The 17678-nt window shown below is 42.2% G+C and overlaps 2 protein-coding genes across 6 annotated transcripts in view; one reads left to right on the plus strand and one right to left on the minus strand.

Moving 5' to 3' along the window:
* The window catches only part of LOC124009360 (unconventional myosin-Ic-like), a 37190-nt gene extending 25833 nt beyond the window's left edge, over window positions 1–11357 (plus strand). For all 5 annotated transcript variants that reach the window (XM_046321140.1, XM_046321112.1, XM_046321148.1 and 2 more), the window contains 26 exons: window positions 561–740; window positions 919–1017; window positions 1310–1423; window positions 1527–1598; window positions 1873–1992; window positions 2137–2222; window positions 2610–2715; window positions 2809–2889; window positions 3018–3109; window positions 3242–3336; window positions 4542–4588; window positions 4765–4845; window positions 5130–5235; window positions 5324–5441; window positions 6749–6862; window positions 7004–7080; window positions 7313–7381; window positions 7574–7818; window positions 7966–8049; window positions 8254–8347; window positions 8621–8676; window positions 8963–9098; window positions 9216–9286; window positions 9399–9496; window positions 9752–9851; window positions 10087–11357. In XM_046321140.1, coding sequence (XP_046177096.1) covers window positions 561–740; window positions 919–1017; window positions 1310–1423; window positions 1527–1598; window positions 1873–1992; window positions 2137–2222; window positions 2610–2715; window positions 2809–2889; window positions 3018–3109; window positions 3242–3336; window positions 4542–4588; window positions 4765–4845; window positions 5130–5235; window positions 5324–5441; window positions 6749–6862; window positions 7004–7080; window positions 7313–7381; window positions 7574–7818; window positions 7966–8049; window positions 8254–8347; window positions 8621–8676; window positions 8963–9098; window positions 9216–9286; window positions 9399–9496; window positions 9752–9851; window positions 10087–10113 — 2568 coding nt within the window. In that variant the 3' untranslated portion in view covers window positions 10114–11357. The remainder of the gene's footprint in view (window positions 1–560; window positions 741–918; window positions 1018–1309; window positions 1424–1526; window positions 1599–1872; window positions 1993–2136; window positions 2223–2609; window positions 2716–2808; window positions 2890–3017; window positions 3110–3241; window positions 3337–4541; window positions 4589–4764; window positions 4846–5129; window positions 5236–5323; window positions 5442–6748; window positions 6863–7003; window positions 7081–7312; window positions 7382–7573; window positions 7819–7965; window positions 8050–8253; window positions 8348–8620; window positions 8677–8962; window positions 9099–9215; window positions 9287–9398; window positions 9497–9751; window positions 9852–10086) is intronic.
* LOC124009376 lies at window positions 11350–13026 on the minus strand. The gene is made up of 4 exons (XM_046321161.1): window positions 12483–13026; window positions 12251–12352; window positions 11927–12136; window positions 11350–11756 (listed from the first exon to the last, which is right to left on the minus strand). The coding sequence occupies exons 1-4, from the start codon at window positions 12642–12644 to the stop codon at window positions 11538–11540; spliced, it is 693 nt and encodes a 230-aa protein (XP_046177117.1). The 5' UTR covers window positions 12645–13026; the 3' UTR covers window positions 11350–11537.
* Between the last annotated feature and the right edge of the window lie 4652 nt (window positions 13027–17678).

The following is a 17678-nucleotide window of genomic DNA, read 5'->3' on the forward strand; positions in this document are numbered from 1 at the left end:
TAGGACAGGAGAAGTACTCCAGATATAACAAACTGACCCTAGCCCCCCGACACATAAACTACTGCAGCATAAATACTGGAGGCTGAGACAGGAGGGGTCAGGAGACACTGTTACCCCATCCGAGGACACCCCCGGACAGGGCCAAACAGGAAGGATATAACCCCACCCACTTTGCCAAAGCACAGCCCCCACACCACAGAGGGATATCTTCAACCACCAACTTACCATCCTGAGACAAGGCTGAGTATAGCCCACAAATATCTCAGCCACGGCACAACCCAAGGAGGGGGCGCCAACCCAGACAGGATGATCACATCAGTGACTCAACCCACTCAGGTGACGCACCCCTCTCAGGGACGGTATGAGAGAGCCCAAGTAATCCAATGACTCAGCCCCTGTAATAATCAATCAACAGATTGTGCGTGACTAATACATGTGACATTCATGGCATACCATACAGCATGCCTTACTATGAATCTAAAACATGATGCAGCTAAAGAAGCTCTAGTAGGACCACACTCAACAGTACCTTGACTGTCCCTGTGCCTAACCTCCCCTAGGGGGCACCCATAGGAGGCCACATCCTCAACTACCTACTGGAGAAGTCTCGTGTGGTGCACCAGAACCACGGAGAGAGGAACTTCCATATCTTCTACCAGCTGCTGGAGGGAGGAGAACAAGACCAGCTCAGCAAGCTGGGCCTGGAGAGAAACGCTCAGAAATACCACTACCTGGTCATGGTGTGTGTGTGTGTGTGTGTGTGTGTGTGTGTGTGTGTGTGTGTGTGTGTGTGTGTGTGTGTGTGTGTGTGTGTGTGTGTGTGTGTGTGTGTGTGTGTGTGTGTGTGTGTGTGTGTGTGTGTGTGTGTGTGTGTGTGTGTGTGCAGTAATTTGAACAGGGATGTCCTGTACCTCTTAGGGTTGCTGTCCCAGGGTGAGCTCCATCAATGACAAGAGTGACTGGAAAACAGTGAGGAAAGCCCTGACTGTCATCGGCTTCCATGAACAGGAGGTGGAGGTCAGAAACACTTTAGTGTACATCAGAGGAGGCTGGTGGGGGAAGCTATGGAAGAACGTGCTCATTATAATGGAATGAATGGAACGATATCAAACATATGGAAACCTCATGTTTGACTCTGTTCCAATTGTTCACACCCAGCTATTACAATGAGCCCGTTCTCCTATAGCTCCTCCCACCAGCCTCCACTGGTGTACATACTGTATGTCACTGCAAATACCCACCCAAAGTTTCACTCTGAAAACAGTGAGAATGTCATGGTTTAAATGTGTCTCTTCTCTCTCCCTGCTAGGATCTGTTGAATATAATCGCAAGTGTCCTTCATCTTGGGAACACTCAGTTTGGAGAAGGGGAGGATGGAGAAACCCAGATCACCACTGAGCCACAGCTCACATATCTGTCCAAGGTTAGAACTTCTAACATGAACTCTACCTCCTCCCACAGACTGACACATTCCCTAGTTCTCCATTTTAAAGGTAGATGTTGATGTTGTCCTGCTTGATCTGCAGCTGTTGGGTGTGGATGGACTAGCACTGAGAGAGGCTCTCACTCATAAGAAACTCACTGCCAAAGGGGAAGAGGTGAGTGTGTATGATGGGATGTTTCACTTCATACAAAACTATGCCTGAAGCCTGCTAATATAATTTTATATAATCTAATTTAATATCCCACTTACCAAGAAGTAATACAGTATGCCACTGATGTGTATGGCATGAATATTTTGATGAATTTGTTTAAAAGAGAGGATACTGATAAAGTACAGCTGAGCCCAGAAATAACACATGAAAGTATTTTATTTCAATGTGTGTGTACGTATGTGTGTGTACTGCGTACTTATGTGTGTGTATGTTCCAGATGATAGGCCCGTTGAGTTTTGAGCAGGCTGTGGCAGCCCGTGATGCCTTGGCCAAAGCGGTTTACGGCCGTGCCTTCACCTGGCTGGTGGCAAAGATCAACCAGTCTCTGGCTTTCAAGGTCTCTCACACACATCAATCATGATAGCTAGCTAGCAAAACAATTCACCAATTATTTCCTCTTAATTATTGCTCTCTCTCTTTGCCAGCTACCGTAATGCTGCTTGCTACCTCCAAAACTGAGTGGATTGTGTTCTATTTATAGGATGAAGTGTACAACAGCAGTAAGGGCTCATCATCAGTCATAGGACTGCTGGATATCTACGGCTTTGAGGTCTTCCAACACAATAGGTACCTGAAAACATTCTAGCTGTTAACTTACTGTGTGTGTGTGTGTGTGTGTGTGTGTGTGTGTGTGTGTGTGTGTGTGTGTGTGTGTGTGTGTGTGTGTGTGTGTGTGTGTGTGTGTGTGTGTGTGTGTGTGTGTGTGTGTGTGTGTGTGCGTGTGTGCGTGTGTGCGTGTGTGTGTGAGCCATTTGTTTGTACAGTCAACCCAATTCTGATATTATTTCCTCTAATATTGGTCTTTTGACCAATCACATCAGATCTTTTTCACATCAGATCTGATTGGTCAAAAGACCAATTTGTGAAACAAAGATCCGAATTAGGCTGCCTAATTAACATATTGTAGCACAGTTGTTTTGTGCCATCTTTCTAAACCTAACCATCTCCCTGTAGTTTTGAGCAGTTCTGCATCAACTACTGCAATGAGAAGCTGCAGCAGCTGTTCATCAAGCTCACCCTCAAGTCTGAGCAGGAGGAATACGAAGCAGAGGGCATCACTGTGAGTCTGTGTACTCAGAGAAAAATACAAAACAAGAATAGAGGTACACTAGTGATGAGGTTGTAGTTCATTAAATGCAACTGTGTATTTCAGTGGGAGCCGGTGAAGTACTTTGACAACAAGATCATCTGTGACCTGGTGGAGGAGAAACACAAAGGCTTTATCTCCATCCTGGTGAGAATGACTGGCGTTCCCTTCAGTTTAGTAGTTTATCTGACTCTCTTTAGTCTTTCTCCTCTCTCTGGTATCTCTCTCCCTCTCTCTATTTGAATGTTAACATGTAAATGTGAAATGTGTTGTAGGATGAGGAGTGTTTGAGGCCAGGGGAGCCCAGTGATATCTCCTTCCTGGAGAAGCTTGAGGACACTTTGGGAGGCCATGCCCATTTTGTCACGTGAGTCCAATCTTTCTCTTACACACACACACATGTCATATTTTGTTTGTGTATTTGCACCATCACCCAAAATGTATTTGTGTGTATATTTGTGGCTCTGTATCTAAGATATGAGTTGTCTCTGTCTGTCAGTCACAAATTGGCGAATGGGAAGACACGCAAGGCGGTGGGCAGGGAGGAGTTCAGACTGATTCATTATGCTGGAGAGGTCAACTACACTGTCAATGGTGAGCTAGCTAATCAATCAGTCAATAGTAGAACTGCTGGTTCCGTGTCAGAGGAATGCATTGAAACGCATTGTGTGGCTTTCTTTTGCAAATGACTATAAATTTACTGACTTATTTCCTAAAACTTGTCAATACTAAACATCATATAAAGGTGTGGGACATTCATTGTGTGACCAGAAATAACTAACAGGTCTATTTCACTTCAGCAACTAGAATATGTCCATCCACAATTCAACTGTGGGAACATGGCGGTTTTCAACACCAGACTACAGAAAGAGCTGGCCGCTACTATACGAGAGATTGTTTGTGTGGAAATTACCTCTGCCCTTGACATACAATTAAAACCAGTAAATGAATCATTGGCAGTGCTCACTGCTGAAGTGGAGACCTTTTCAACTAAAGTGAAAAGTCTGGAGAAGACAGCCAATGCGACAGAGGTACGACTCATGACCTGCAAAAAGAGCGAGCTAAGTTGAAATGGATAATCAAACTCTTAAAAGAGAAAACGGAATCCCTCAAAAATGTACGGGTCACTGGACTTGTAACTGGTGTGGAAGCGGGCAACTTTTTTAATGAGCAGTCTTTCTATGAAGTGTTTGGGTAGGAGAAGCTGGGTCCCATGCCGCTGATAAACATTGCGCACGCACTGAACATTCACAAAAGTTCATTTGGAAGGGATGTGAATACAGCACTAATTTTCCTTTTATAAAAAAAGGTACGGACTCCACTCAGTGTGCTCAATATCGCCCTCTAGTTTTGATAAACTATTTTCCAAAAATTCTGTCGTCCTGTTTCAAAACTTACTTACCCAAATTGGTACATCCAGACAAAAGCCAGTTTATTAAAAAACAAGATAACCTACATGCTTCATCAGAAACCAATGGGAGGGGGAGACTTTTTTGTTTATTTTCCTTGCAGACAAAATTTTACCAAACTGTTGATACTGTTCTTTATCTTTATATTAATTTCTGATGTGTTTTTTATCTTCTTTCGAATGTCATGATAACTGAATATATGAATATATCTGAATGAATATGAGTTTGAATGCTATACCTGTACCTGTAAACCCCCCCCCTTCTGAAAAAGTGAAACAAACTAAATAAAAGGTTGGTCACAGAAATATTTGGAGTATAACTGCAATAAATAATTGACTGATTTCAACCACACACTCTCTCTGTATTGTTTTATGTTCCTCTGCATCACAGGGTTTCTGGACAAAAACACCGACCTGCTCTACAGAAACCTGAAAGAGGTGAGGCTGGAGTAACAATAGAGAAATGAGAACACAGACCACACTCACCACACTCATGAACTCTCTCAGAACTCCTTCACACTGTTTATGTGTGTACACTACAGTAGGTATATGCAGTATAGTGTCCATAGGTGTGGTGTGTTTATATGGTTCCGTGTTGTGCTTTCTCTGTTCAGGTCATATGCCAGTCAGATAACCAAATCCTGAGTCAGTGCTTCCACAGAGAGGAGGTGACGACCCAGAAACGCCCAGAGACGGTGAGATACACGCACACAGACATACACAGACAAATATACTCTCACAGCCGACTAAACTCAACTCCGTGATTTACATTGGAGTTGAGCAGCGACTAGTGTGGGCGGACTGGATTTCGGCACCCAAATAATTATTTTACACAACAAAAGAATAGCACACATTTACACGGGACAATGTCATGTGTAAATGCAGGCTTTTCTTTGGGTGCTGAAAGTTGAGTTTAGTCAGCAAACACGCACACAAATACACACAGTTTGATATCGCACCTCACTGCTGCCCTCTGCAGGCTGCCACTCAGTTTAAGAACAGCCTGGCCAAACTGATAGAGATCCTGATGTCTAAGGAGCCATCCTATGTGCGCTGTATCAAACCCAACGATGCCAAGCAGTCAGGTAATCGTACACAGTAAAATCAGTCAATCAGTCAATCAGTAAATCAGTCAATCAATCAATCAGACAATGTAATATTCTTTCTCAACAGGGAGGTTTGATGAGGCTCTGGTCAGACACCAGGTCAAATATCTGGGTCTGATGGAGAACCTGAGAGTCAGGAGAGCTGGCTTTGCCTACCGCCGGCGCTACGAAGCCTTCCTACAGAGGTATGTTTGTTTGTATACAGTGCATTCTGAATGTATTTAGACCCCTTTTTCCACATTTTGTTACGTTTCAGCCTTATTCTAAGTATTCAGACCCTTTACTCAGTACTTCGTTGAAGCACCTTTGGCAGCGATTACAGCCTTGAGTCTTCTTGGGTATGATGCTACAAGCTTGATGTTTGGGGAGTTCCTCTCATGCTCTGTCAGGTTGGATGGGGAGCGTCGCTGCACAGCTATTTTCAGGTTTCTCCAGAGATGTTCAATTGGGTTCAAGTCCCGGCTCTGGCTGGGCCACTCAAGGACATTCAGAGACTTGTTCCGAAGCCACTCATGCATTGTCTTGGCTGTGTGCTTAGGGTCATTGTCCTGTTGGAACGGCCCCAGTCTGAGGTCCTGAGCCCTCTGGAGCAGGTTTTCATCAAGGATGTCTCTGTACTTTGCTTTGTTCATCTTTCCCTTGATCTTGACTAGTCTCCCAGTCCTTGCTGCTGAAAAACATCCCAACAGCATGATGATGCTGCCACCACGTTGCTTCACCATAATGATGGTGCCAGGTTTCCTCCAGACGTGATGCTTGGCATTCAGGCCAAAGAGTTTAATCATGGTTTCATCAGACCAGAGAATCTTGGTTGGCCACCTCCCTGACCAAGGCCCTTCTCCCCCGATTGCTCAGTTAGGCCCGAGCGGCCAGCTCTCGGAAGAGTCTTGTGGTTCCGAACTTCTTCCATTTAAGATTGATGGAGGCCACTGTGTTCTTGGGGACCTTCAATGCTGCGGAAATGTTTGGTACCCTTCCCCAGATCTGTGCCTCGACACAATCCTGTCTCAGAGCTCTACGGGAATTAATTTGACCTCATGGCTTGGTTTTTTCTCTGACATGCACTGTCAACTGTGGGACCTTATATGTACAGATGTGTGCCTTTCCAAATCATGTCCAATAAATTGAATTTACTCCAATCAAGTTGTAGAAACATCTCAAGGATGATCAATGGAAACAGGATGCGCCTGAGCTCAATTTAGAGTCTCATGGCAAAAGGCCTCAATACTTATGTAAATACGTTTTTTCAATGTTTTTATGGTTTTATAAATTTGCAAAAATGTCTAAAAAACTGTTTTCGCTTTGTCATTATGGGGTATTGTGTGAGGAAAATAGTTTTTAAAATCAATTTTAGAATAAGGCTGTAACGTAACAAAATGTGGAAAAGGGGAAGGGGTCTGAATATTTTCTGAATGCACTGTATTATGTGACTATTTACACGTTTCTATAACCACAGTTTCTATATTAACCACATACATTTATTTAACCACAGGTACAAGTCTCTGTGTCCCGGGACGTGGCCTAACTGGCAGGGCAGACTGGCTGATGGAGTTGCCACTCTGGTCCAACACCTGGGCTATAAACCAGAGGAATACAAATTGGGAAAGTATGTACACACAGGGAGGGAGGGGGAGAGGGGGAGGGAGGGAGAACAGAAAGTAAGGGGACTTCCATTTGCCTTAGTCATGTTATGAGGAGAAACATGAGACGGCATGTTGTTGATGTGTAATTCCCTATATCTTTGCAGGACCAAGATCTTCATCCGTTTCCCAAAGACTCTGTTCACCACTGAAGATGCCTTGGAGGCCAGGAGGCCCGCCATCGGTAAGACTATACAGCAGGGAGGACGATGACAAGACTGTTTAGTTTGGGGGGAATTCATGTATTGAAGAAAATAACATGATTAACAGCAGAGCAGCAGTAGAAAACAGTGAACTGCCCTTGGCAGAAGTATGAGGATGTATAATACACTAACCAAATGTAATAAGGATGTAATTGATATAGTCTGTTCTGTGGTCCACCATCTTGTCTCCTCTGTTCCTGTGCTCTGTTCTAGCTCTCACACTACAGACCTCATGGAGGGGCTACAGAGAGAGGGCCAAGTACCACCGCATCAGAAACGCAGGTGAGGGATCAAACAGCTCACACTCTTACTTGCTTCTCAGTTACTGCTTCCTCAAGCAATTACTCTGCAGCCACTTTCTGCTGAATGAAGTAAGGCAGAGAATATGATTTAGTTTGTTCTTCTGAGCTCTGCACAGTTGTAGCTTGTTGGGAAGTTCCTGGGATATGACTGATTTGTTTTCTCTCTGTATAGTGCTAGTGATCCAGTCTGCCTGGAGAGGGATGAAATCCCGCCGTAAGGCAAGGCGCCGCAGACACACTGCTGAAATCATACGCAAGTTCATCAAGGGCTTCATCTACCGCCACTATGAGCGCTGTCCAGAGAATGAGTACTTCCTGGACCATCAGCGTTTCTCTTTCCTGATGACGCTGGTTAGGAACCCGCCCAAGAGTGTCCTGGACAAGAGCTGGCCCGTCCCCCCACCTAGCCTCACTGAGGTACTGCAGCCCCACAGTACACATACACGCACACACACACACTGAAGGAAATGTAGCATCAGCTAAGGTGTGATGGTGCAATGCGTCTGACTGTTGTACATACAATGTGTCAATGTTTTATTTGTATCTGTCCCTATGTCTGTGTAGGCGTCAGAGCACCTGTGCAGGCTGTGTATGCAGAACATGATGCGGGCCTACTGCAGGAGGATCCAGCCAGAGTGGAAGAAACAGGTAGGCTGCTCTACTGTCTGTTACTGTCACTCACCTGACAGGAACACATAGAAAGGTTATTTCTGTCCACTTTCTATTCATTTTATTCTCTCTTACACACACACACACACTCTCCCTCTCTGTCTCCCTACTCCATTCCTCCTCCCCTTTTCTCCTTCTGTCTCTTTCTCCAACTCCACATGTATCTCTTCTGTGTCTCTATAGATGGAGCAGAAGGTGGTAGCCAGTCAGATCTTCCAGGACCAGAAGGACAGCTATCCCCAGAGTGTCCCCAAGCTGTTTGTGGCCTCCAGACTAGGTAGGGCACACACACTCACTGACACACTTGGTACACACCTCAGGCGGCTGGTTGCACCTTAATTGGGGAGGACGGGTTCATAGTCATGGCTGCAACGGAATGAATGAAATGGTATCCAGCACATCAAACACGTGTTTGATACCATTCCATTTGCTCCATTCCAGCCATTACTATGAGCCGTCCTCCCCTTAGCAGCCTCCTGTGGTACACACACTTCAAAATTTCACAGACTTGACAAACACACCACTGACAGATGCTCTTTCCTGTACACAGACAGTGAGGAGTTCAACCTCAAAGTGATACAGACTCTGGGCAATGACAAAGTGAAGGTGAGTAACATGATGTTGTAGTACTATCCCCCTGTAGTGTTTGTGTCCGTTTGGACTGGAGTCTACCATGACCCGTCTCACCTCTGTCACTCTCTTGTTGTTGGTTGAGTACTTAAATCATGCTAATTGGCTGTTTCCTGTGTACTGTGTCTCTACAAAGTCGTATATTGCTTTGAATCTATATTGATACAGAAACGTTTGTTTTTTATGACAACCCCTCCCTCTCTCTCACTGTCACTCTTCTTTCATTTCTCTCTCCATTCCCGTCTTCTTCTGTCTGTGACAGTATGGAGTTGCGGTGACTAAGTATGATAGGAGGGGTTACAAGGCGCGGCCGCGCCAGCTGCTCCTCACCTCCTCCTTTGCTGTGCTGGTGGCTGAGGCCAAGCTGAAGCAGAGGATCGACTACGCGGCCCTGAGGAGTGAGTTTCTGCTGGGAGTCATAGGGGATTGAGGGACCGGGGGTGGTGGGCCTTAAGGTAGTGGTCATGTGTTTGTAATGTATAACAGAGGTGCGGGTGCCATTCCTCTCTTTCCAGGCATCTCTGTGAGTTCTCTGACTGATGGGTTCATGGTTCTGCACGTGCCCAGTGAGGATAACAAGCAGAAGGTAACAGGATGACCTCATTCTGGTTATTCTATCTAGCAGTTGTCATGGTGACTTACTGCCATGGTGCCATAAAGTACAGTACCTAACCTCTGACCCCTTGTCTGCCCTGTAGAGTGATGTGGTGCTCCAGTGTGATCATGTGATCGAGGTTGTGACCAAGCTGGCCACCATGGCGGACAAGAAGAACAAGGTCAACATCAGCCAGGACAGGTGGGTCTGGCTCATAGAATTAGGAATTAGAATAGGCTCTCTATGGTCGAGCTTCTCTGATCATCTGGACACTGGATAGCTTCATTACCTTTTTCAGATCATTTTTGCCAATCCATTCCAACTGTCTTCCACTGTTTGTGCTAATGACACTCTATTTTCACAATGACTTTCTATTTTATTCCCTCCTCTCTCTCATCCCATCTCACCCCATCACTCCTTTCCTCTCCCTGATCCTCTCCTCCTGTCTGTGTGCAGTATTAAGTTTGCGGTGGCTCGGGGGAAGGAGGGGGTCATTGATTTCACCAGTGGACCAGAGCTGAAGGTAGCCAAAGGCAAGAAAGGACACCTGCTGGTGGTGAGTCAGGAGACGGGAGAGGAGGAAACATATTATTATGAGGACAGTAGGGCTTGAGGAAGGGAGGGTGAGGACTTCTAGATGGAGGACGAGATGAGCTGGGATTGTCAAATGGAAAGCAGTAGAGTATTAAAGATAGCTACCTCTTTCATCTCTATATTCTCACTGGAAGTTTTGACCAATAATCCACATTAGGGACTAACAATGGCCTCGTGTGAATTGACTTGTTTTGCAGACGGCCCCTCAACTCAACCCAAGATGACGACCTCGCTGTAATCCACAGAGAACCAATCATTCCACAGGATGATTTCCTGCTTTAGCCAATCAGATTATAGCCACACAGAAGTTATTTTTCTCCATTAAATGTGAGACCACAGCCATACACTGCCTACTACAAGATCATTATGTTCTCCGTTAGCACAATTGAACTTATAAATCTTAATTTAGATAGTTATTGATTTAAAATGACATATTATCATATATAAATGGATTCAGAGGTTTTGCCCGGAATTCATAATACTGTTTATTAACAAAACTCGTATTAAATGAAACAACACATTTTCAATCTTATGCTTCATCTTTATTTTGTAGTCCTTTACAATATATTTGCTCTTGTATGTAAAAATATATATATATATATATATATATTTAGATTTCCATAATAACAAAAATAAACACCATTTTACAAATAAATAAGTAATAAATAAGTAAATAAATAGGCAAAAAGGCATCTTTGGAAAGTACAGTGAAGTGAGGACTGTTGAGAAAGGGGATGTTGGGTAGTGTTTCTCAACACTCTTCCAGCTCTCAGCTGTTAGAGTCAGCGAGAGAGAGAGAGAGAGAGAAAGAAAAGAAGGAAACTCCGGGAGAAACCCAGAGTAGAGTAAGACATACAGTAACACTATGCGTAAACTTGGTTTCAGTCTAACAAAGTCAACCGAGCATCTCACAACAATGAGAAATCATGATCTTAGGGAATACTAGAAATGATAAACCAGGTAGTTTGGCTCCTGGATGCTGATTGGCGGAAAAGCCGTAGTATATCAGACAATATACCATGGGTATGACGCAAAACTACTTGTGTTCTGTTATAATTACGTTGGTAACCAGTTTATAATAGCAATAAGGCACCTCTGGGGTTTGTGGTATATGGGCAATATACCACAGCTAAGGGCTGTATCCAGGCACTCTGGGATGCATCATGCCTAAGAACAGCCCTTATCCTTGGTATATAGGGCCATATACCACACCCCCTCGGGCCTTATTGATTAATTGAACCCTATCATTAATGCAGTTGAAATAACAACAGCAGGTATTGACATCACTTGGCAATATTGAGTCACAGTACTGTATTTCTGTCATAGTAATACTGAATGAAATATATAATTATTATCAACTTATAATAACACTGATTATTATCATCATAATGAATAATACTAATATCATTATTATTGGTGTTATTAGCTGCCTTGTTACTTCTGAAATAAACTGTGTGCATTGACTACATAAAATACTGTTGTGTTATAATTCATAATACTACAATTTGTAAATTCTCACATCCAACATTGTCCCTAGTCCACAAAATAAGTTAAAAGCGACTCTAACCACAACCCGTCACAGGCTTGTGCAGTACTAGTTTGCATTATGAATATGAATCCATGCATACCATGTCTATCTGCCCCTGGGCTAGGTACCTGGAGGACCTCTGTGTTTGGTCTTCAGGAGGATGAAGTCTCTGGCCAGCTTGGTGAGGTAGCGCTCCAGGTCCTTGAGGATGACGTAGCCCTCCAGGCGGCTGGTCCACAGGGACTTTGATGGGGCCTGGTGGCTGGAGGGAGTGCTCACTGCACGGGTCAGGGCAGGGGGAGAGGTGGGGCTTACATTGGAGCTGTTCACACATCTCAACTGTAAAGACCACAGAGAGGTTTATCAGACTGAGCTCATAACATTTCTCCACAGTGTATATACAGTAGCTACTGAGTAGCCATAGTGGGTAGCTACATGAACACCTAATATAGTGCGCAGAGAGAATAAGTATACACTCTGTTCATGTATATGGCGCACATTGTCTGTACCTGAAAGTTGACTTTTGTCATGAGATCCCGCAGGTCTGTCAGAATGTGCTGTATTCTCTCAGGTATGCTGGGTTTTGGCTTGCCCCTGCTCCCCATCCTGTGGGCTGCCCCCTGTCCAACCTCCTCCCTCTCTATCTCCCTTCTTTTCATGTCCAGGTGAGCCCAGAAGGTGTGCAGGTCTCGAGAGGCAGCACTCAGACGCTCCCAGTCCTGTACAGGCCAGATCATAACATTATTCACAATATCACAATCTCCTATTCCATAGTAACTTTTTAAAGCATTAAACCACAGCAGGTTAACAGGTGGTACAGGTCACACACAAACCTTCATCTGAAGCCAGTGGTCGAAGTCTGTGGAGAGGGAGGGTAGGGTCTGCCACTCCAGACTTCTGTCCTCAAACTGCTTGTTATCCAACTGCTCCTCCTTCTGGCAAGACAAATGAAGGTACATTATGATAACAGCCTGTAGCAGGGGAGGATAGCTGTTGTCTCTGGGCACATAGAAGCTCTAGCAGACTAGCCACCAGTAATAGAGGCTAGCAGAGGAGTCAACTCACATATCTCCTGAGCAGCTGCTGTACCCGAGTGTGGGTGCATCTGATGGATTTGAGGGAGTATGAGTAGGACTTGAGTAGGCCTGGAGGGGATGCACAACATGGGTACACACAGCTCAGGGTAAGGAAAAACTGGAGAAACAGAACCTGCCACCAAACAGACATCTGGAAGAGACAGGGACAGGATGAGTGATTGGTAAATTGCAAAATTATGTCAACATTTGTCAATGAATGAAAGTCGGCATGCAGAACAAATATAGCCTTATCTGAATCGATTCTCAATATATGTTGGTAACTTGTGGAACTCTCTTATATGTATTACTTAACAACCACAATACAAATGTTAGATCCATGACAATTTAGCACCAGCCTTCAATTGAAAACTGGAGAATTTACCAAACTCCATATTCATTGCTTTCTAACCGGGGCTCTATTTAATCCATGTCGCTGAGGTTTCAGTGTGATTGAAATGTAAAGGCAATGTTCCCGCGTTAGCAGACTGCATTCACGGTAAAAGCTGCATATTTCGGCTCAATTTGAAATTGCTTTTACATTTCTATTGCATAATCTGTCATGCTTCAACTATACAGATTGACTAGAGCAGCTAGTATCATTATCTCATCACACTAACACATTTAACATTTACATTTACATTTAAGTCATTTAGCAGACGCTCTTATCCAGAGCGACTTACATAGTGTAGGTCAGAGACACAGAGCATAAATATAGACTCTCTCTACTGGAGTCAGGCTGAACTCTCCCCATACACCATACAGGAGTCATACACCAACACTACAACTGCACTGAAACAGTCTCTACACACACTGTCGCCCTACCTACCACGCATAGCAACACACACAAACACGCACAACACATAGTAATTGCAAACAACCCCAGTCAGTCTATGTGAGGCAGAAAAACTGCAGTAACAACCCCAGTCAGTCTATGTGAGGGAGAAAAACTGCAGTAACAACCCCAGTCAGTCTATGTGAGGGAGAAAAACTGCAGTAACAACCCCAGTCAGTCTATGTGAGGGAGAAAAACTGCAGTAACAACCCCAGTCAGTCTATGTGAGGGAGAAAAACTGCAGTAACAACCCCAGTCAGTCTATGTGAGGGAGAAAAACTGCAGTAACAACCCCAGTCAGTCTATGTGAGGGAGAAAAACTGCAGTAACAACCCCAGTCAGTCTATGTGAGGCAGAAAAACTGCAGTAACAACCCCAGTCAGTCTATGTGAGGGAGAAAAACTGCAGTAACAACCCCAGTCAGTCTATGTGAGGGAGAAAAACTGCAGTAACAACTCCAGTCGTAACACAGACTTCTTAGTATCTAAACCAGCCCTATAGAGATAAAGGAGTTTACCACCGGCGGTCCAGCTATGGAACATCTGTACTGCTCAACACTAGCTAGAGTGAGATGGACAGAGACAGAGTAGACTTACCTTGTAGAGATAGCAATCTGTGATTGACACATCCTAGCTGCATCCTTTGATATTTATGTATGTCTTCAGTTTCTGTTGTGGTCTGGAGTTTTTCTCAGCAGCTTGTGTAGCGGTTTCAGCAAATGATTCACAAAACCTGCCCAATTGCCTAAGTGTAGAGGTTAGTTAGCACATAATTACATTTTTTCATTTTTTGCTATCATTTTGAGGTAAATAGGGCCTAATATGATGATTGTTCATTGTTGTAGAATTACTCAATGTTATCATATTTTTATCAAACTCAAACTGTTCTGTAACTTTTTACAGTGTAAATGCAATCTAGCCAAATTAGTCATTATATATGATATTCTGCTGAGTTCAGTAATGAAACTAAATGTTTATTAGACATTTAACATTTTAGAAATTAAACAGATGCTCCTATCCAGAGCGACTCAAGGACACGTGAAGAGATTTTTCACCTCGGGGATTTGAACCAGCGACGTTTTGCTTACTGGTCCAACGTTACTAACAGCTAGGCTACCTGCCCTTCATCAGCTACTGGGATTCAAACATCTATAATCACTCCTTTATACTTTACATTTGTAGCGTGTGAAATTATTTTCTAACGGGGTTCTATCGTAGTATAAACTCAAAATTAATAGTTAACAGTTTATTTACAAATCCCTTCATACTTACAAACCCCTTTATAATAGTGTGTGTGTGTGTGTGTGTGTGTGTGTGTGTGTGTGTGTGTGTGTGTGTGTGTGTGTGTGTGTGTGTGTGTGTGTGTGTGTGTGTGTGTGTGTGTGTGTGTGTGTGTGTGTGTGTGTGTGTGTGTGTGTGTGTGTGTGTGTGTGTGTGTGTGTGTGTGTGTGTGTGTGTACTATTGTACCTTAATTTATATGGATGTACTATTATACCTTAATGTATATGGATGTATGTACTATTATACCTTAATGTATATGGATGTATGTACTATTATGCCTTAATGTATATGTATGTACTATTATACCTTAATGTATATGTATGTACTATTATACCTTAATGTATATGTATGTATTATTATACCTTAATGTATATGGATGTATGTACTATTATACCTTAATGTATATGGATGTATGTACTATTATACCTAAATGTATATGGATGGATGTACTATTATACCTTAATGTATATGTATGTATTATTATACCTTAATGTATATGGATGTATGTACTATTATACCTTAATGTATATGGATGTATGTACTATTATACCTTAATGTATATGGATGTATGTACTATTATACCTTAATGTATATGGATGTATGTACTATTATACCTTAATGTATATGGATGTATGTACTATTATACCTTAATGTATATGGATGTATGTACTATTATACCTTTATGTATATGGATGTACTATTATACCTTAATGTATATGGATGTATGTACTATTATACCTTAATGTATATGGATGTATGTACTATTATACCTTAATGTATATGGATGTATGTACTATTATACCTTAATGTATATGTATGTACTATTATACCTTAATGTATATGGATGTATGTACTATTATACCTTAATGTATATGGATGTATGTACTATTATACCTTAATGTATATGGATGTATGTACTATTATACCTTAATGTATATGGATGGATGTACTATTATACCTTAATGTATATGGATGTATGTACTATTATACCTTAATGTATATGGATGTACTATTATACCTTAATGTATATGGATGTATGTACTATTATACCTTAATTTATATGGATGCTATAGAAGAAGATTATGAAACAACATTATTATCTCAATTACAGTATTTCGTTCCAGAAATAGAGAACTAACCACTGCCTAAAATAGTCCCGGAAATGAAAATCCCTTTGCGCAATCTTTTTGGTTGTTTCTTTTCTCTACTCTCATCGACGACACTTTGTGTTGTTGTGGGGTGCTCTATGGGGAAGCACCCCAGTGTCTCAACTGTAAAATCAAAACGACACTATCCTTGTGACATTGTTAAATGAGTGAGTGGATTGTACAAGCTGAGATACTACACACTTTCTATATTAATTTGTATTCCTTCAGGTTCTCTCTTTTTTTTAGTTAAGTGATTATATTCAATAACACTTTAATGTATACTTCACAACCCACCTAAGCGGATATACAGTATGAAAAGCATTTCCCATACATGCAAAGCAGAAAAACTCTAAATGCAATTATTAGTCGTTTTGAAAGTAAGTAATTGTGAAAGCACTGTTCTCATGCAGGATACAGTAAGTCACTACTTTGAGACTGACAGCACAGTTAATCAAATGGTACACCTGGCAAGTAACAGCAGTGTACTCTAGCCTACTGCACAAGACATATCGAAGTCTGCCTGGCATAGTCAAATCAATGTGTAGAAAGCAGAATTTTTATGATTTCTAAACATTGATTTGCACAAATTGAATCATTGGATTCATAAATTGAACTTGCATATCATGATTTGAATGAATATTGCATTTAGTTTGACATTTATATTTAATATTGAAATTAAATAGGTATATATTCAGTTTCAATATGGAAGCCATTGTATTCATTGTCTGTGTATCAAGTTTACAATGTATCATTTGAAGGTTACAAAAGTTTCATATATTCAACTCCTCAGATGCATTAAGATTATGTTTTCAAATTCAGTTCTCGAAACCAGGGACAACATCCTGGTACTTTGCCAGCCAGGAAATATAGAGAACAGATTACAATCAACCCCTCTCGAAATGAGTGGTTTCTAGAGGTTAGTGCCATCTTGAGATTGCATTGCGTCACCTCTGTGTGTTATACACAGTCTGACTGAGTAATAGTTGTCTCTCTTCTCTCTCGATAGAGAGAGAGAGAGAGAGAGAGAGAGAGAGAGAGAGAGAGAGAGAGAGAGAGAGAGAGAGAGAGAGAGAGAGAATTAACAGGAAAGACTGCAAAGCAATGGTCTTTCAGAAAAAGTCCAGATCTCATCCAACCCTGAAACACCACCAACTATGCTTACCTTGGTCTGACTAGAAGATCATCTGGCCAGTTTGACATGGCCATAAAGTCTCTAACAGATAAAGCACTCCCAGCATATTTTGCAATTAGAAAGACTCTATATAAATTTAACCCACCAATTACAATTTGGGTTAAATGATTTGATGTATTATTTGTCATAACTCCAATCCTTCTATATGGCAGAGAAATGTGGGCCCCCCTTTACAATTTAAAATATACCTCATGGGATAAATGCCCCACCAAAGTTTTACACCTGGAATTTTGTCAAAACATTCTAGGTGTGCCCAGAAATGCCCCAAACCTAGCCTGTAGGGCAGATCTTGGGAGATTCCCCCTGGCATTCCAAATTGAGAAAAGAGACACACATTTCTGGACTCACCTAACACACTGTGATCCAGAATATTAGAATTACAAGGCTTATTTCTGCAAAAACCGTAACCAGAGAGTGACCCTTCAGACTAGCAAAAGCACCAACTAAATCCAACCATTCAACCACAAATAACAACATTAGAATGAATAGAAATCTCAATTTAATCACAAACTTCAATGTTACCAAATTCTAAATAGAGATATCAGATTTTCACAAGACTTTGTCAAGATCAAAGAATTCAAAGGAAGACATTAGCAATGTACAGACTCAGTGACCATAGCCTGGACATAGAGACAGGATGCTAATATCACAAAAAAAACCTGAAATTTAAAGAAAGGATTGCAGGTTTTCTTGAACTACCTGTTGAGGAGAAAATCTGCATTTTGTTAGGAG

Source organism: Oncorhynchus gorbuscha, linkage group LG02 (genome assembly GCF_021184085.1).
Source record: "Oncorhynchus gorbuscha isolate QuinsamMale2020 ecotype Even-year linkage group LG02, OgorEven_v1.0, whole genome shotgun sequence".
Lineage (NCBI taxonomy): Eukaryota > Metazoa > Chordata > Actinopteri > Salmoniformes > Salmonidae > Oncorhynchus > Oncorhynchus gorbuscha.